The 20,912-nt window shown below is 33.5% G+C and overlaps 1 protein-coding gene across 13 annotated transcripts in view; it reads right to left on the minus strand.

The window, feature by feature from the left end:
- Positions 1-20,912, minus strand: part of ZNF644 (zinc finger protein 644) — a 112,917-nt gene that overhangs the window by 11,890 nt on the left and 80,115 nt on the right. For 9 of the 13 annotated variants that reach the window (XM_060090092.1, XM_060090101.1, XM_060090093.1 and 6 more), the window contains 2 exons: positions 6,875-9,912; positions 6,088-6,693 (listed from right to left, as the gene is read on the minus strand). The exons of the other annotated variants lie outside the window; for them this stretch is intronic. In XM_060090092.1, coding sequence (XP_059946075.1) covers positions 6,088-6,693; positions 6,875-9,912 — 3,644 coding nt within the window. The remainder of the gene's footprint in view (positions 1-6,087; positions 6,694-6,874; positions 9,913-20,912) is intronic. 13 annotated transcript variants of the gene reach the window in all.

The raw sequence follows: 20,912 nt of genomic DNA on the forward strand, positions 1-20,912 counted from the left end.
CAATCCAGGACAATCGTGAGAGTGAAAGAGGCACTATACTCCGTCACTCTATTAATAACTTAGTAAATATATTGTGTTCTTAATACTGCCAGTATGAAAAAGATATCATTTAATTAAAATATTATTAAACACAAGAAAGCCAGCAGTTAAAATAAAAGTCCAAAAGCATTTAATATAAATTGTATGAAATTTCTAATTTTTAATGAAAATTAATAATGTTCTTATTAGACTGTATAAAAAATCAACCAGGAAAAAGAAATCTGTGTGGGCATGTAAAACAATCTGAAGAGAACAAAACCTGAAAAAGAAGTCTTCCAATAGTGCAGTCTATATTAACTGGAATAAATTCTTGAATAAGAGGTATGTCTTGAATTTGCAATGTAGGATATAAAGTAAACCCTTTAGAACTAGTCTCTTTAGATAAAAATCCACTAAAGAAAAAACCTCAGTAAAACAGCTTCATAAATGATTATCCACAACTGAAGGCACATGGAAATTATTAAACAATTCATTTGAACCTGCCCAAAGAATGATAAACTAGGTCAGCGTTGGGCAAAATTTATACCTGTGAAGTTTATTCTTTCTTGACAATTGAACTCTGTTCCAAGTATGGCTACCTCTTCCATGTCTTTAATTCCAAAACTTTCCTACTTTCTTCATTATTTCCTTTTAGTTAAGTTAGGATTTATATCTGTGACCATATAAATTAGTTTGATGTTACACAGTTCTGGCGTTTTAAGCAACATCTAATTCTTAAAAAAAGAGAAAGATTTCTTAGGGCTCCAGAATCCCAGTTCCGTGTTCTTTACACTTCATTTTTATTTGGCATCTCCTCTTTCTTAGCTTTCCACCAGAGGAAGGCCCCATGGATGATAAACTTCAAGGGATATGTAACGCCTACATATATAAAACTTTTTATCTGTGGATGATAAGTGCCTGTTTCTGGGATGGGGCCCATAGTCTTCAAAGTCTCAAAAGGGCCAATAACCCCCCGCAAAGATTGAGAACCATCATATTATAAGTATTTGAGTCATCAGTAAATAAATATTAGAGAAACAGAGGGGCATCCTTTTCCTTCTGTTCAGGCTGGCTGGAATATTTCTCTTTCTCAAAAAGCCACCAGTTCCCAGAGATGAGGCCAGGAGCTGGTGGTTTCTAAGAAGGCTTGAGAGTTTATTCCATCACAGGTAACCAAGCAGGCCTTTACCATTTCATCTAGGGATATCTAAGCTTTTTCTTCCGAAGTAGGCCACATAATTAACAATTCACATGAATCAAGTCTGCTTGAACTAGGAGCACAAAGGCTTTAGTTCTACTTATTTTCCCTTTATATTGTCTCAGTTTTGTGATATACTTAGATTAAGGTAAATTTTTTAAAAAATGATTTTGTATTTTAGTCATCAAAACAGCATCTACATATTCTTGAAAACTAATGCCTTTTACTCATATGAATTGATGAATCCCTTATAATAACTCAGTGGAAACCTCCTGGCTAACAGGTTGGGACCATTGTTTTATACCAGTGAAACTGATAGGGAAGAAGAGAATTGGCATCTGGAGTTTATAAATATAATACAGAATTCTACACTTGGAAAACAAAAAACAATAAAGCCGATAAAAACTTCTTACTGCCATGAATAATCAGCAAAAATATCCTTTATGTAGCTCTACATTCTACACTTGGAAAACAAAAAACAATAAAGCTGATAAAAACTTCTTACTGCCACGAATAATCAGTAAAAATATCCTTTATGTAGCTCTACTGGTCAAGATGATTTTGAAAACAAGGGGAAAAGTTTCAGAATTTCCAAGGGAGCATGTGATTTTTATGTGTCTTAAAAGTGAGTAGGGGCTGTGGAAAAAAGCACCCTAGACTTTCTTCAGCTTTTCATTTCCCTTCTTTTTGCCCTAGGACTGCCTAACACACAGTTCATATTTCCTAATACTTCTGATATTTTGGTTAGTATTTAATAACATTTTAAACATAGCCATCTCCTTTTCTGATGCCCATAAAAATGTATCCCCATTCATCTTATATTACTTTTTCCCCAACTAATGAAACTTTTTAGATGATAAAGAGTTCATGAGAATGCACCCCTGTTCAATGGACGGTCATTATCTGTTAGTTATAAGCAATTAATACTATGTTTTGAAGGATTTTCATATGAGATAAAGGCATTTTTTTTAATGGACTACAAAATCTGGACTGGAGAGATCTACCTTATTGAGTATTTATGTAACGTGCCCAAATGGTCAGAATGGAACATTTTCTAAAGCCCTCTGAAATCTAATACAGCCCTAACCATTTCTTGGGTCCCTGCCCTTTCTTTTTTTTTTCTTTCTTTCTTTTTAATTTTTTTTGGCCGTGCCATACAGCTTGCAGGATCTCAGTTCCCCGACCAGGGATTGAACCTGGGCCACAGGAGTGAAAGCCTGGAATCCTAACCACCAAGCCACCAGGGAACTCTCCCTTCCTTGCTCTTTCAAATTAGACTCTGCACCACAATGATCCTCACCTTGAACCCAACTTCATCTTAGGATTTTCAATTGCTTTCATCCTGTATGTGGTAGGTAATAGTGACTGAAAACAAAGATCTAGGGGTAAGACAGCCCTGATTTGAATTTCAAGTTTGCTACTATTAACTGCATAAGTTTGGACAACTTGCTTAAGTTCTCTAAAGCTCTAGTTTCCTATAAAATGCAAAGAATTGTAGTACTTACAACTGAAATGGTGGTGGTGAAGATTAAGTGTTATGCATGTCAGCTGCATAGCATAGTGCCTGACGCATAGAAGTGTTCAATACAAGTTAGTGGTTATGATAACAATAATGATGATTTCCGGTTTCTACAGTCTCTTATTTTCACTGCCTCCCTGCCTCTAATGTCTGCAATTACCTTCCAAGACTGATGAAGGCAGGAGTAACTGAAATGTCACAGTAGGAGGACTAATCCAGTAAAGTAAAACTCACTCTATTCCCCTCCTTTTAATATAAATGGTCAGCAGTCATCCCTGGTTATTGATATATAAAGTCAAAGGATACAGCAAAGAAGCAGAAGAAAGAAAGACACTAGTGTGAATACAAGTGTTTCTTTGGTGGCAAGAACATATTGGATGTAAGCCATAGGAAGACATGAGGAAGAACAAAAAAGCTGGGTAAACAACAACTAGAAGAAAGCAGAAGGAAGTGATCTAAAAGAGCAAGGGAAATAAAAAGATTGGAAGGAGAATTTTAGGCAAAAGAATTTTATGTAGACCTATTTAGAAAAGAGAGAATATTTTAAGATGTGAGACATGGGATTTGCTAAAGCAGGGTAGCTTGAAAGGCTACAAACGAAAAGAGCAAGGCATTTTGTAGGGTTTAAGAAGCAGTATTACATATGAGTAAGCTAATAAAATTTTCACAAGCTAGCAGTATGAAGAGGTATCTGCAAGGTTGGGCTAACCAACCAAAAATAACACAGAAATGTGCATGTTAACATTTATGTGCACAGCTATATTTATTAATCCTAAATATAGTTTAGGGGCATTAAAAGAAAAATCTATTCAGTTGTCAACACGGGCCATTATTAAGGCCTGCCCCTTCAAAAAGTTGATCTATAGACTAATGAAGACTCATTAGTTTGCTTAGTTTTCTAATTTAGTTATATATTTGAAATTTCACTATAATTTCTTTGCCTAACGAAGCATTTCCCTAAGCTAGAACTACAATCTTTTTTACCAAAGAGAGGTGTCTTACTAGAATCTACTAACAAAAATAAATTTAAAAATCAAAAATGGTATAATTTAAAAATCAATAAGAATAATGTAGACTCAAAAGTTCCACACCTCTATTAGGTTACCTTTTTCCTCAAATCAAGCCCTAAGAGCTAAATGAAAAAGAATAACTTGCTTAAAATTATATCCAACAGTTTACAAGTTGCTGAAATTTAACGTTTATTCAGACTCAACTGCTGCTTACAAAAGAAAGCTATAAATATCATCTGAACTAGCACCAGTCTGGTGAGAAAAAAAAGTGTATTGTATCAAACAGACTTGCTGTGTTATCTGTTCAAACATACCTGTACCAGTCAAAAGTCCAGCACTCTTCTTTCGTGCATAAGCGCGTAAGTGGTTGGACAGGCTAACAGCACTTGTAAACGTCGTATTGCAATGCACACATGTTCTAAGCTTCACAGGCATACCTATCATTCAAAAGAAAACTATAATCCAGTTCTCACTTCAAAAAGTGAAATTTTCTTAGGTAAAAGCGTGAAAAAAAGTACCACAATAAAGATGGTTTTAAAAAACGTTCATTGAATTAGCTTAAGATAAGGAGGGGAAATTAAGTCACCTATTATTAGTTTGTAGTTAGTATTTAGAGCCAACCCATGCTCTTTAGAAAGGTAGAAGGAGGAGTGTCTTGAACCCCTGAGCTCCTCTGGATTTAATACCTATTATCACTTTCTTGCAGATTTCTGTGTTACGCAGATCATTTCCTAAACCTAAAATACAATCCTATGATTTGAATAGCACAGTTCTGTTGAGAAGTTTCAAAGTTTACAACATTATCAATAAAAAAAAATTAAAAAGTCTAGTTGACAAAGTGGTAATTAAAGTGTTTTACCCACAAAACCTTAAAAGGCTCAATACTAAATTAGGCTTTCTGATGAAGGCTGGGAGAAAAGGTGGTAAAACACACCACTGAACAGCTGTTAGACACAACATTTTATTCAGGGCATTTTATGTTCATTACTCTGAATGCACAATCAATAATGAAAGTTAATGATTTAAAGTATTTTGCTAAAATCTTTGTGCTAAATAAAAGATCAACAAGCTAACATCTTAGTCATCACAGTAAACATGCTGAAACAATAAGAAACTCCTAACTTCTCAGACAACCCTCATGCCCCCAACATGTTTCAATTGGTTTCTTCAACATTATTGTGATAGCCACAAATATGCTTTCCCTCTCTGAAGTGTACTATATCTTGGCCAACATAGCTGACACATCTTCCTTACATTTTATCCCTCTGAAAAATGCTGAAAAGTTATCTTTGAAAGACTCTCTTCATACAAAAGAAAGAACCCTATTAACCAGAAGCTCATACAAGATAAATTGTTTTTCAGACCACTTAAAATACAAGGCAGTCTTTCCTCAAATCAACACTGCATTACAAATATTTGGAATATCCCAGTGTCTGCCCAAAGTAAACAAACCAACATTACAGTAATTTTATTCATTATTAATCCATTGACCAGTTACTTTTACCTTAGATACATTCAACCCAGTGCTAAAATTATGAGATCATCTAAATTTATCTTCAACATTCTTAACCTCCAAAAGAAACCCATACAGACACAACATTTCTCTAGTCTAAAAGTATACACCAGACTTAGCAATACCAAATAAAGTATGGCAACTTTTTATCTGCCACATCATTTGCCAATACATACAAAATATTCCTTTGAAAAGGAAAAACTATGGGTGCATAACCACTAAGCTAAACCATCTGTTTTGTTCTATTAGAACACTATAGTAAAATCTAAAACCTCAAACAAATGTTTTATACTCACAACAGTCCTCCAAAAGCAAACTATCCCACAATACAATGACGAATTGAAGAGGGAGAAGTTTCTTTGGGTTAATCACAACACACAACAGACACCAATCCATTCAGTTTAAAGAGTCTGTTTTGTTTTACCCAAGCAGCAGGAAAACCGACAACTAAAATCTTGAAAATAGTATCACTTTGGAGCACTGGCAAAAAAATGACAGCCTTTTTAGTAACACTATGCTTCTAAACAACATCAACCTCCCATCCAAAGAACCATCCCCCGTCCATGACAAATTTTATTTTTACAGATCAGCTTTTTGTTTTTGCTTTTGTTCTCACCTTGCATTGTGACCAAGAGATGAGGCACAGAGAACTCAGTGCCGATGAACATCAACGGATGATTTATATAGAAATAACAGTATAACCAATCCTGCTCTGCAAAAAAGCAGCTTAAATAAAAGGATTCTGAAAAAGTATTTTTGACACATATTCCACTAAGGTAAACATTAACTGTGTTTAAATTATGTAAGATAGTCATAAATGTCCTCTTACCTGAGTGCATAGTGAAGTCCATTTTTTGTGGTTGGTACATCAATGGACTATCTTCATTTAGTGGAAGAACACATTTCTGAACAAATCTCTTTCTTGCAGTTTGATTATGGATCTTTTGAGGAGAAATAGAAGAATTCTTTTCTTCTCCCATCCTTTTATTTTTAAGCAGTTCTATCAGTGTAAGAGACTGATTCTTTTTTCCACTAGGCAGTTCTGGCTTTGTTTCATCATATTCATTTAAGAAACTCAGCCCTTCTTCCTCTGATGCAGACACTGATAAAGCTTCAGTCTTTAGGCCATTACGGTATGCTTCAAGAGGTATAACATTTTGAGATAGAAAGTCATCACTTGATGCAAGTTTTTGAGCTACAAATGGTCTAGGAATAATACGACGACTGTTCAATGCCTTTAAGATTTTTTCATATTTTTCTTCATTTTGCATCATCTCATTCAGAACACAGATTGGAGATTTGTGAGCATCCCACTTGGTCTTCCCAAGTCTTTTCAGGTGGCCTCTAACATGATTTGATAATCCAATTTTAGTATCAAACCAACCACCACAGAGCTGACAAGTGTGTTCAGAAGTGGTTTCAGACTTCTCTATAGCTAAAAAAAAAATTTTTAAGAGTAATATCAGAATTTTTAATAAATTGACCACCTTAAAACAAATTAACTCTGAAATATGAAATTATGTGATTCTAATAAAGGCCAAATCTGAGCAAAACCTTCAAATCCTTTGAATTCGAATATGGACATATTAGCCCAAATTATCTGCATGAAAACTTACCTTTTCTAACTCGCTTAACAGGTGTTCCTGTGCCAGTTCTTTTGAAATGTTGCATTTTGTCACTTGTGGCTATTTGTTCTGGTGATACAACATGACGGGCTTCATAGCTTAATCCTGCTCTGTGAAGATGTCCCCGGACATGATTTGACAACCCAACGCCTGTTTCAAATGTTGCTGGGCAGTAAGGACACGATTTCTTCTCAAGAGACAAATCAGTCCAGTGAAAAACAGAACTATGCTTTGACAATGAAGTTTCTGCATTTTCTAAATGCTGAGGATCATGTATCTCATGCAAAAAGTTATTAGTTCCAGCATCTTCATAATATTCAAAATAAAAGCCATCGTTTTGATCATAACTAAGTGTAGCATTTTCTCCAGGCTCTTGACCTTCCACCTTGCTTTTAAATAGAGGGAATAGGTTTACATGTTCTTGATTAATATCATTATAGGTTTCATCTTCTATAGTCTGTGTAGTGTAGTCACCTAGCTCAACATTGTCCCAGGAACTTTCATCTTCTGTTTCATAGCTATCTTTCTTTTCAGCAGAATTAAGTTTTTGCAGAACGACAACGGTCATTTTATGCAAGAAATCTGGATAGCTATCCAAGTCTTCTCCTCGAACAGAACTTTGCTTCTTAGAATCCTTAACTACTCTCTTTACAGCTACACGCCTGTGGTCTCTGAAGCTTTCTGGCCTTTTGGTATCAGAGTTATGAGGGTCTGAAATAAAACTATTGTTGTGAGAATTACTTGATGATGAAAACAGATGTAAAGAATTTAACGAACTAGCTTCCTCTTTTTTGAAATGCAGAGGATATGATTCACCTGATTTTTTGATCATCCTGTAGTTTTCATATTTATGTCTATATAAATAGTTGCTATTTGCCTTGGCATTAGATTTTTCTTTTGCTGCCTGATGGAAATACTTAGGTTTTTGGTCAATGCTGCTTTTAATCATAACAGTCTTGTGAGGAGAATTGTTTTGATTGCACACATTTACACCTGACTGGGCAATGCTTTTCCGAGCTTTTTGTATTCTGTGTGGCCGTTTATGGAATTTTGAAAAATGACTTGATTGTGAGGATGATCCAAATGTTCGCTTTACATCTTGTTTTAAAGCAGAGTTCTTTGGAAATGTTGTTGACTGTTGTTTAGTTAATGGTTTAGGACTATCTGTATCTATAGGTTCTTCGATTATGTCGCTTTTTTTTTTATCAAGTCCAAGAGGACTGCCAAATGAATCAATGCATGATGATGAATGCAAGTACTCCATGTGTTTTTTTAAAATACTCCTGGCTGAAGTAGTAAAAGGACACATCTTACATATATAGGTAGCTGATTTTTTGGATGATCCTATAATGGGGTCCTTCATGAAAGTCTTTTTTTGCGTTTTTCTCTGGGCTACATCAGAACTGACAATAGGGCATTTTACCACTGCTCCATGGGCAATTCCTCGATGGCATTCCAATTCATTTTCTGTCACTGCCATAAAGTTACACTCTTCACAGCAGTAGTACCTTTTATCTTTTTCATGGGTTTTAGCATGTTGCACAAATGTTTTAGGGCAATTGGTACCAAACACACACTGAGGGCATTGTAATCGTGCACTTCTTCCTTCATCTTGAAGTTCTTTCAATTCACGAATTTCCTCCATCAATTTCTGTCTTCTTTCTTGGTGAATAATCATATGCTTTAGTAGCGAGTTCCGATCTCGAAATGTCCGTCCACATTCTCTACAAGCATATGGCCTTGGGACGTTAAGATGTCGAAAGTGACTATTTCCATCTAAATGATACATCATATGCCTGTGGAGATGCTTTTTCTCCCTAAAATTCACATTGCACTTTGTACAGGGGTAGAATGATGGCTCTTCGGTGCTGAAAGTAGCAGGTGACTCGGAATCACTTTCTTCACATTTCTTTTTTAAGGTATTTGAAAGAAAAGTGCCAGTATGAACAGGTGAACTGTCTTCTCCGCACTTATCTGGGTTATAAATTAGATGTTGAAAAGTATCCACAGATTCCAAGTCTTCATCGGTTGATTCAGGTTTCACTTTTGATAATGCATATTTCTGTGAGTCTATTGCTTGCAGTTCTTCATTCTGTTCCATAAAGTCTACTTCTAGCATTTTTGATTTATTGGGTACACAGTTAGAATCATTAAAGCAATCCTCAGTATAACGAGTTATCTTGCTTACATCCATTTTTCGCTTTCTCTTTTTTTCTAGACCTACTTTAGAGTGAACTGGAGCTTTATCCACTGTGTCTTCATTCGTCATAAGAAACTGAATGAACTCTTTTTGGGGATCCCAGTTTGTATCATTTTCTGACCTAAATTCATCTGTACCTGAGGAAATTCCTGTTAATGTGCTGACACAATCATCTTTTACCAATAAATCTTCACTATCTTCACCCACCTCTACTTGATTTATTAAAGTGCTATCTGACTTTATATTACTCCCTACTGAATTCTGAATGTCACAACCAATTGAAGCAGAGGTAGGTAGTTTTTTAATGGAATGGGTTGGATTCTTAGCATGTGCTACATCTGATAACAAAAATAAAACTTGGTGTTGACTTGCTTTCTGTGGTGTAGAGAGCTGAAGATCAGCTGCCACCTTCAAAGTTGAACAAGATTCTGTCATTGGCTGATCCACAGGCTGTCCAGTGGTTAATGAAACACTGCCTTTATTCATATTGGAAGTCTTATTTAAGGGGTGTGAAACTGGTCCATTAACAGCAGCTCCTTTAGGCAAGATAAAGTTTTCACTAGAAACAGTAGGAGCACCAGCATGTATAAATAGAGTAGACTGGCCTCCACTTAAGGCTTTTTCAGATTTGTCCTTTGACAGTTCTTCAGGCAGAGTGAATGTATTGTTTTTCTGAAATGATGTTTGACAATCTTTTGGTTTATGAACTCCACTCTCTTTGTCTGAGATAAAACTGTTGTCATCTAGGAGTTCTTCTTTAGCACCAGTAATATCGGTGTTTATCTTCAAGTCATCCATATTGTTGGCAAGCCCATTTAACACATTTAGTCTAGAAAATGGAAAAAAAAATTTAGATTTGCATGAAAGAAAGAATATTATTAGAACGTAGGGAGAGTTAAAAGTACACATTTTTAGTAGCTTAATTCTACTTTTTATACTAAGATCCCAAAAATTTTTCAAGGATGAAGAAACACTAAAAAATTGAAAGATTTTTAAAAGGTTGCAGTGGTTAATTTTTCCTTTGTGCTAGGCAACAACCCAAAACTGCATATATACAAAATGTAGGGCAAAGTACATAAAAAACACACACAGACACACACAATATAAATGAATATGCTACAGACTGAAAAAAAATCTAAAATCTCATATACAGATTACTAATAAGAAAATTATCTCACTTAAGTAGATTTATTAAGGGACATTGTACACTAGAGAATAATGTAAATTGTTAAATATTGCAGAAAAGTAAAAGTTTTGTCACTTAAAAGTCCATTCCCAGAGGAAGGTAACAAATTACCAGTCAGTAGAGAAGCTTACTTGAATGCACAATGTGCTATCAACATCAATGGCTAATGTATGAAACAGCATTTTTTTATTTAAAATAAGACTGCTTTGCTCTCAGTGTTTCACATTCTCCTAAAATTCGACTAATTTAAAAAATGTTTTATTCACTGGGTTTCATTCATTGCTTATATAAAGTATCCTTCATTCTAAATTAGTAAAGTTAAAATTAATGAAGTTCCATGTTTCTTTAAACTTTCATAACCTGGATCCCCAAATTCTAGGCATTCCCTACAGGCAGTTATCCTATTTATGATCTGACAGTCTACTGCAATAACCTAAAATTTTTTACTCTACTCTGAAACATCATAAATATATCTTAAGTTTTTAGTTTATTTCATATAAAATGTGGACAATATTTTTCTAGGCATTTTTGATAAAATATTTAATCATTATGAGAAGACAGCAGGATATTTTAAAAGGAAAGGAGACTTCTGAAAGTTTGGAAAACATACATACCATGGCTATAATTATTGCCCCTACTATGAAGAGTTTCCTTGTACCCTGTTCTTATTTTGCTCTTAGAAATGGCCACATTATACAGGAGTTGCCTATCTTCTTGGAAGAATGTAAGCTCTTTGAGAGCAGGGATAGTGACCTAGTCACCTTCATACCCCTAGAACCTAACAGGATGCTTGGCATAAGTGCTCAGGCAATATTTGTTGAATAAAGGACTAATGTGGTGAATGAATAAAAACACATCTGCAAAATCAAAACAAAAGTTCCTAAAGTATAAGAAGAAAAACAGTTTTCTTCCTATGAAATTCGGATATCTCATTCAAATAATGCAAATTCCATCATGGTTCTGATTTCTTAACTCAGCAGTTTTAGCAACGCCTTCAAAATATCCAATAATCCTCAAGTGCGATTTAAAGAACCCACTATTTGGCAGCCCCATGTATTTAATTATTCGAAGTACTGACATAAAATTCCATATCTCTTTTCCTTTCGTACATAGTATCAAGTACAGTTTATTCATTCTCCAAATGTTTACTGAGCCCTTTCTATGTGCCAGGCATTGCTCTAGTAGCAGGGATTCAGTAGGGAACATGACAGACATAGTTCCTGCTCTCAGATAAAGAATAAGGTCTTCCATTTTTCTTTTACAGTATTTTAAATTTGTATAACAAGTAATATCATTTTAGAACAGCAGGAATTTACAATTGCTATTTAGAAATTAAAACATTTGCAATAAAGTTCATTATTTCTAATATCTTTTATGGTACCAAGTACATACTGTGTAAAACATTAAATCCAGTTAAAGAATAAAAGAATTGCTTCTAATTATTTTCTTCTTATTTCACAACTTAGAGCAGCACTTATAAATATGATCTTATTCTTTCCACAAGATGTGTTCCTTAATACAACAAATATTACAAGTAAATATTATAAATATCCTTCTTTGGCATTATTATTTATACCAACAATTATTTTTCTGCCCGTCATAGGTCTTAGAATTCTGTTTTGAGATTGGCAAATTTCCACAGAAATAAAAATAGACTTCAAATAACATCATATTCAATGATATCACTCCAAAATGGTGCTAATGCAGCACCCAGCAGGAGTCTCTACATCACATACAGGCAAGTTAAAAATGGGCAACACACAAACGTGTTAGGAGGGAGTGTGCAAACGTCAATGAAAAGAAAAGCAAACCTTGATGCTATACTATTACCCATTCCTGACATTTCTAATTAAGTTAAGGTAGAAAAAGTAAAATGTCCAAATAGGAACAACCTCATAAATCAGAAATGGATGACAGATTTTTTTTTAAAAACTAGCCTGAAAAACATTTACTTTCTTTTCCTACTTATTATATTCGCAGAGGTAGACAAATATATGCTCAATCTGAAAGCCTATATTAGCTTTTCTCAACAGGAAGCAACATTGCTAACGAAGTGGTAAATTCAGTGTTAATGAGTGGCTTCACTGTTACCACCTCAGAGGTAAAACCTTCCATGTTCCATGTTCCACCCATCTGTTCTGGTGTTAGAGGTTCAGAGATGGAACAGACGCTTCCCATTTAAAGCAACTTCGTTGGTACCCCCTGAACAGCAGGGTGACAAACTATGAGAATATCATGTCAGCTTGGAGATTGGATCCTCATTACCAGAATGGCTTTATAAAAGCCTTCCATAAGTTCAAAGTTTGAAGATATCAAAGGGTTTTGCTCAAAAACATAGAAAGAATAACAGATTTTTAAATATACAAAGCACATGTAGTAAAAAGAAAAACAGAAGATCAAATTAAATATTGTGAAAATATAAAATGAGGTCTTTAACAATCAAACTTTTCCTTTACATCTACATAGTGAAATACACCTTACTTGCCTCCAAATTGACTATCTCTGCTCTGAAAAATTTTTATTAGCACATTAATATTAAAAATATACTGTATCAGTTTAAAAATATGCTACAAGAAATTGAATCAGTAAGCTAGTATTTTAGCAACAATAAAAAATTCTCCTGGCTTAATTTTCAGAATATATTTCTATAAACGAAAATGTCCAAGATACATTTTTTCTTAACAGTATTCAAGACCCAGAGCTATTGCATTGAGATACAATATAGAACAATGGATCATCAAAATGTGTTGCACTGACCCAGAATTTTGACATAAAAAATTATTTCCCTACATTCAGTATGTTTATGGAGTATCCAGGCAAGAAAGCATTTGACCTATAAGTTAATTTCACACTGTCTCAAACAGTTTTTTCAACCACCTTTATATAGTTAAATATATATAACAGAGTCATAAATACTAGGTTATGTGAATATAACAAAGGAAGGGGCATATTTGAAGGTAGGCATTATTCATTAAGTTTAAAAAGGAAAAACTAATGAATTAAAATAAACAAATTAATGTTATATTGTTTGGCCTCTCTAAATTTCAATGAAATTGCTGTTATCAATTAGGATCTTTTTATTAAATGTTTAGATACTATCACTGTGTCCTCCTCCATGTAATCATATAACCACAATTTTTCTATTAACTGAATTTTAAAATGTTCTTTAAAAAAGTTCACATACTTTATAAAAAGCTACAAATGGAATTTTAAATCTACATAAAACATATTTCAGGTTCTGGAAAATCATGAGTTCTACAGCTATAACTGCCTGTAGTTATATACTGTGAGCATTAAAAAAAAGTACAAAGGTCAGATCTGTCTTCAAGATGACATCATCACTTATATGCCTCAAGCTAGACTTATTGTCTCAGAAATCTCAAACATCAGTATTTTTGCAAACTATCAGCACTTGCTATAACACCCTCACCACACTACATCTTGAGGTTACTACAGAAGAAATGAGGTGATAATTGCATATTAACATAATTATTCTGTAATCCCTGTGAGCAAGCTTCCTAGGTCACTCAGTAATTCAGATTAGATACAACCTTCCTGTCACCAAATCTATGCTGTCCACTTCCTGTTCATAAATAATTCTTTTCTGATAGAAAATTGGCTTAATTTCATTTTTTATGTACATTAGTCATTGTATTTATTGCAAGTAGGTTAATATTTTGTGGGCACTTATTACATAATATCAACCTCTGTCATGTAGTATAATTTCACAAAAAATATAGTACAATTTGCCCTCACTCTACATTAGTTCATTAATAACTATATTGCATAGCTATAAATAAATTATAATGTTGCCCACTAGCTGAGTTACAGTTAGGATCTGTCAGATTTTCACAAACCCCATGTTCATTTAAATTATCCTTGAAAACACAGGACAACTTCAATTAATCATATTTTGAGATTGGTTCAAGAAGAGAAAACCATTCACAACTGTCATTCTAATTGCAAAAAATAACCTTAATTAACTGAAATATTACATCTAAAATTACTTCAGTATTTAAGCATATATATACTATACACAATGTACAAATATATATACCGGTCTCACCTAGCATACAATGCAAGTGAAGACAGAGTATACCATATATAACGATATCATCCAGGTAGTATCCTAAGCTGTATGTCACACTGACAGGAAACTCTAAAAAAATACTGAACATTCGTAAGGGTACCTAGCATATAACATGAAGAATGAAGAGAAAACCTGGCAAGTTTAATCCAACAATTAGCCAATGCAATTAGCAATCTTCAAATGTTTGAAGGTTTGGCATACAGAAGAAAAAACATATAATCAATATGTTTGAATCATAAAGATGTGGATTTTATCTCAAGATTAAGAAAAACTAGAGACAGGAAACATTCAGCATTTCAATGGGTTGTCTTACACAAGAGTGAACTGAATGGCTCAGCAGGTTGGACTATTTGTCAGAACACTGTAGAAGGAAATACGGCACTGGAGATTGGATAAGATGATTTCTAAGGTCCTTTCTCATATGTACTATGTATGTTTAATGTTTGGTTATTACACTATTAACATTATTTGAAATAATGAGCTAAAAACAGAAGTTAAATTTATACTATTGAACTTTAAAAATATTCTCTAAATTCAAAATTACCTGAAATAATCCTTTAGTTGTAATATTTGATAAGCTAATTCTTGAACAATGAAATATGGCACTAAATGACTAACACACTGAGGTCATAGAGCTATATGCATCCCGAAAACTCAATGTACAGAGGTTTTTTCTATTGGCAACACCAAAAATAAAAAATAGCAGGAACATAATGCTTTCTTGCCAGCAGCATGTGGCATTGCCATGACAAACTAATGATCTAATTGTACCACCTACCACCAAATTACATTGAACTTGTTGAATAGTTTTGTTCCTGATGCCATGTATTATCCTCATTATTTAATAGAAAGATGTTACAAACAGTAAGGTACTAGCTCATAAATAACGTAATAACTCAAAGCAATTCTTGTTGAAAAATACACTAAATATTACACATAGTTTGACACATCTCAAGAAGCTGCTATACGGCAAACTGAAGCAGGTAACGCAAGGAGGATAAAAGAAGGGGGCCCACAAAGGCATAACTTTAACAACCTGGCAAAATCATATAATAATGAGAAGCAATAGTAGTAGAAAAACAAATGGACATTTATTAATAAAAGGTTAATTTCCTAATGAAGAACTTTGCAATTGGAAGAGGCAAGGTAAAAAACTGCAGCTGCAACCAAAGGAGAGTGCTAAGTCATATTCTGCACGGAATGACTGACTGTTGTGTTGTTTATGCTTTCATATAGTCAGAACAAGATAAGTGACCATCTCAGTTTTGACAGGGTAAATGACACACATATGCACATAGCTCCAACAAGAACAATTCATGTCTTTAAAAATTAAAATGCGTGATAAATTCCTTCATAGGACTTTCAAACCAATCAAACTTTTGACCACAATTTTTTAATTAACATGAGTCAAAAATGTGTCAATTCCACACTACAGAGGTACTGTGTCAACTCTGCCCTCCACCAAAAGAGTATTAAACTGCCATAAATTATTATTTTACTTTGGGTCTTTGTGTTCTTCAGTTTATGATGAGTTTGCTGTTTCTGCTTAATTTTGAGATATTTATTAACCCACCACGTACAGTAAGTGCAAAAGAAGTACAAGTGTTAGAAGTCCTAGGAAGACAAAACGTATAATTATATTAGAAGTGAAAATAGAGATAATAATACCCAAAGTGGTAAGATAAATATTATATATGCATATGGAATGAACTGCTTCAGAGAAGAAATAATTCTTACGGGCAAAGAGAAATTTACCATTAAAACATTACTGTGCCTATACACTTGACAATAATCAGCAAGAAACAAGGAATACGAGAAAGGAAATTTTTGAGTACAGAATCAGTATCAATGTCAGATGTCTTTTTGCCTAGTGGTTATTCAGGGAAGGCTAGGAATTTGTTCAAGAACTCAAAAATTTACAATGTTCTAAGTGCTACTGATGTAACTTCTGCCCCAGACATATGCGATTCCATAGGATCAAGGTCCATTAGAATAAGCACATCAAAGTTAGTGACATGACTGCAAATGCAAACAATTGTGGCTTTGAAAGAATTCTTTACAACAGTTGAAGAGCTAATTTGTGCCTTAATATACAGCCTGGAACATAAGAAATGTTATGCTGGTTTCTTTCTAAACTCAAACAATTTTGATAACAAATTCAGAGTTTCACATATTCAACTGTATGTATTTAAAAATAAAAACTTTTGTAGATCTCAATGGTTACGGTAAAATTCTCATTATAAATGTTCCATTAATTCATTTGCCAATCATATATTAATCATATTTAGGAAACACAAAATTGTTATGGTCTAATGGGAAGTAAACAAGAACATTCTCACATCTGGAGAATAAATTATTTCCCTAAATTACAATTTCATTTTATTGAAAGTGGGGTTCAGATCACATACAAAAAATTCTGTAATTAACCTTTCACCTATATTATACATTTAAACTCTATTAAGTAAATTCAAATTTATATATATTTAGATGGGAAAGTGGGACACTTTCATTGAGAACTAGAAAAACCAAAAAACCCAGAAGTTTTATTTTCTATAAAATAATATATTTATTAAACATGAATTCTCTTACTGATATTACCATTTACTCAACTTTTCTTCTTTCCTTTCTCTAAAATCAGCCTACAAAATTCCAATTATCTTCTGAGAAAAATATTCCAAGGTAATCACTACTCTATAATTATCTTCATTTAGGATGGTAAAAAATTCAAATATAAGAAATTTGCTTTCCTTAAAACAAAGTATGCATCTCTCTCATATCACTGTCCTTTAAAAAAAAGAATTATTTTTGTAAAGGCAAATCACAAACCAGCCACTGCATTTTTTCTGATTTTACATTTGACCTAACAAGTTTTTACTTACTGCATGTTCAATTCTGGAGTTTTAATTATAAAACCAGAAGCATTTATTTATTGTGAATTTAAGTAATTACAAAATTTCACCAAAATGTTACAGAAAACACTACATTATATTTAGAAAATGCAAGTACTTATTGATAATCAAATGTAGAGTTCCCTGGTGGTTTAGTGGTTTGGATTCCGTGCTCTCACTGCCACGGCCTGGGTTCAGTCCCTGGTGGGGGAACTGAGATCCTGCAAGCCGCAGAATTTCTTTCAGGTTCACTCATATGGAGAGAGACTGAGGTCATGGTCAAGAGTAGCAATTTTGAACCATGAGAGACAGAATGCTTGGTTTCCATATTACCAAATCCATAAAACCAAAATGTTATCAATAGCACATTACTGTTTTATAAAAGGAGACTGAAGCATATTAACATTGAGATACTTCATGGAAATTTTTAATTATTCATAACGCTAACTATCCAAATGGTATTGTTGGTAGTTTTTTTTGTTTTTTAACTGTACTGCTATCTGAGGAAGACTATATAGGACACATAAGTATAAAAAACTGCTATCAATAAAAAGCAATACATTATTTCCCCAGTGAGTAATATGAATTATACAGTCTACAGTTCAGAGGAAGTAGAAGGTCCTATGAAATACCATGGCTAAGAAAAGCCTCACAGAAAAGAGAGGGTTTTAGATAAATTTTATAGTGCAGTGCCAAGACAATCACTCTTTGGAGGCAGACCTACCTGGGTTTGAGAAATAGCTCCACAATGTCTAGCTTATTAGGACAAAGTTACTCCACTTTCCTTCAACTTCAAGTTGCTTCATCAATAAAATAAGAGTGGAACCTTCTTATAGGATTGTAAGGATTAAATAAGACAATGTACATAAAACATGTAGCAAAGGGCCTGTTATTTAGTAATTACTCATTAAGTGTTCACTCCCCATGACCCTTGCCATTAACTTGCTTCATGTACAGAATGATGACACTGAATTTGTGCACTGCTCCTAATGATAATAGAGACCCTCCCTTACAAGCAGAAACGCATTCTGGGAGGAGATACCTGAGAAATTACACTACTCCCAGGGTATAATAAACAGGATAAATGAGCAGAAGCTAAAGAGCCATAGGAAGAAGCATATCTTAAGAGTTGCTGGTTCTAGAACAATACCAGTCTTGTGGGGATAAGGCAGGGCTTTACTATTCAATAAGCAATAAAGAGGGGAATTACAGTGCATGACCCACTGCTCTAAGGAAAAAAAGATGTGAAGTGGCCACTCAGGATTCAAGAGTTTCTAAGAGTTCCTGATCCCTTTCAGAATATCAAGGACATGAATTTATCTTTCTCTCTTGTAAAATGCCAACAAAATGAAAGTAGAAGGACTAGAAGAGAGAGACATATGTAGACAAATAAAACCATAAACTTGAACAGTTATAGACAAGGGCTCTGGAAAGAAAGGAGACCACAATCTCAAATAAAACAAACAAATAAACAAAATAACTAAAAACAGGTTTTATACAAAAGAATAGGAATCAGAATAACATCAGACTTTTCACTGTCAAGACTATTACATCAATGGAGCAATAATTTCAAAGTTTGGAATTAAAATTACTTTGACTATATTGATACAATCCTATTCAAAGACAAATTATACAGCATTCAGGTTGAGGGCACACAGTGTGTAAGTTTATCACCTACCTATCATTTCAGAAAAATTTTCTCAGAAGGTTGTGTGTGTGAAGGGATCTAAAATTCATGTGCTAAGTGTATTTCACAACAACAAGATTATGAATACTTATTAATAGTGACTGAAATATAAATTTAAATGTCTGTTAAAATTAGGTTAACCACTAGAAGAATAAAAAGAGAAAGTAAATATACTTAATATCCTCAAATTCTATAAACTATTGTATTTTAAATAAAGAAGTACAGTAGCAGTAGGCTGACAACTTTGAAATAAAAAACTACTAAAAAGAAAAAACCTCAAAAAACAAAAACAACTCTCAACAGGTGAGGTGAAGAACAGAGTGAATAAAGCTGATGAAATGAGGTATTCTTCCAATAGAAAGATTTTTTTACAAGGGAGTAGGAAGAGCATTAAAAAAAAACAACAGAAAAGAGACACAAAGTCTAGACCCACAAATTATAATGAGTAGAAATTGTAGAAGAAACCAGGGGAACAGGGAAGAGGACACAACAGAAAAAAATTTCAGAACTCAAGAAGCACAGAAATCTTCAGAATAATAGCATTCAATGAGTGCTCAGCAGGATGAAGAAAAAGACACGTCACTTGAGAAGTCCTGGGGGAAATTTCAGAACTCTAAGAATAAAAGGAAGAATTCTACTCATTTCCAGAAAAAAACAAAAACAAAAACAAGACTATCTACAAAGGAACAAGGATACACAATTCATCACCAGTAGTGTCATCAGGCTTTTGAGGGAACATTTTAAAAAATCAAATTTATTGGAAAAAATTACATAAGTAGAACATGTTTGTTGCAATCTCCTCTACCTTTCCCACTATAGCCCACTTCAACTACCAATGTAATAGTCTGGTGTATCCTACTACTCCTTTTTCTTATTCATACAAACATATATACATATGTATTTGTTTTGTTCTTACCTTCACAGAAATGGTATTATATCATACACATGCTACAATAAGTATCCTTGTATAGACAGCCCTAGAGTCATGTTTTTATTTTGATAATGTAGATCCTTTAAAATTGCATGTTAATTTTTTGTTTAATATACATTTTCAAATCATTTCCCCAAATCTCTATCAATATGCATGTCTACCTCCAATGTATAAGAATGTCTGTTTCCCCACATTCTTACAATTTTTGCCAGTATCATGGTGAAAGATGTGAAAATACTTTTTAACCCAGAATTCTATAACTAGCTAAACTAGCATTCAAGTATAACAACAAAATATAGACATCATTGGACAAACAAGGATTCCAAATGTTTACCACCTACAGATGAGAGAATTACTCAAGGAGATATTCAGGCACAGATAGAAAAGAATACGTGAAGAAGAATCAATAAGCATTAGTGAGCAATTAAACTAGTAAAACATGCAACTAAATCTAATAACTGTTGACAGTTGTTCAAAAAGGATTCCTATGAAATGAGAAGCATGTATTCTGTTTTGTTCAGGATAATCATGCTGGATCAGAGTGACTTGTCATACTGACTGGAAGTGGACCATAGATGGACTCCTGGCCTGCACCTGAGTGCCCTCCTAGTTAATAATATGGGAAATAAGATCCCCAAAAGATTTCAACATGGGAGTTTTGACTACTGGAAAATGATCAAAAGAAAATCTTTTAAAAGTGTGTTAAAATGTTAAGGATAACCAACTAAAATAGTGAAATAAGATATATAATTTCAAATCTATAGAATTAAAAAATGGAAAAAAAATTGATCCAATATAAAAAGTAACAACAATGGAACAAAGCAAAGAGAAAATAAAAATAAGAAAGTAGAAAAAAGTCCAAACATATCAGTATTCAGAATAAGTTTATTCAGAATAAATGTGAAAAGTTCATATATTAAGAAAAAGGCATTCCTATTTTTTGTTTTGTTTTTAAGTATAGAATTAACATATAGAAACAACATAAGTATTCTATATGTTGTTTATAAAACGAAAGATAAGGTGATGAAAAGATAAACTAGGCAAATG

This window comes from Mesoplodon densirostris, chromosome 2 (genome assembly GCF_025265405.1).
Source record: "Mesoplodon densirostris isolate mMesDen1 chromosome 2, mMesDen1 primary haplotype, whole genome shotgun sequence".
Classification (NCBI taxonomy): Eukaryota; Metazoa; Chordata; class Mammalia; order Artiodactyla; family Ziphiidae; genus Mesoplodon; species Mesoplodon densirostris.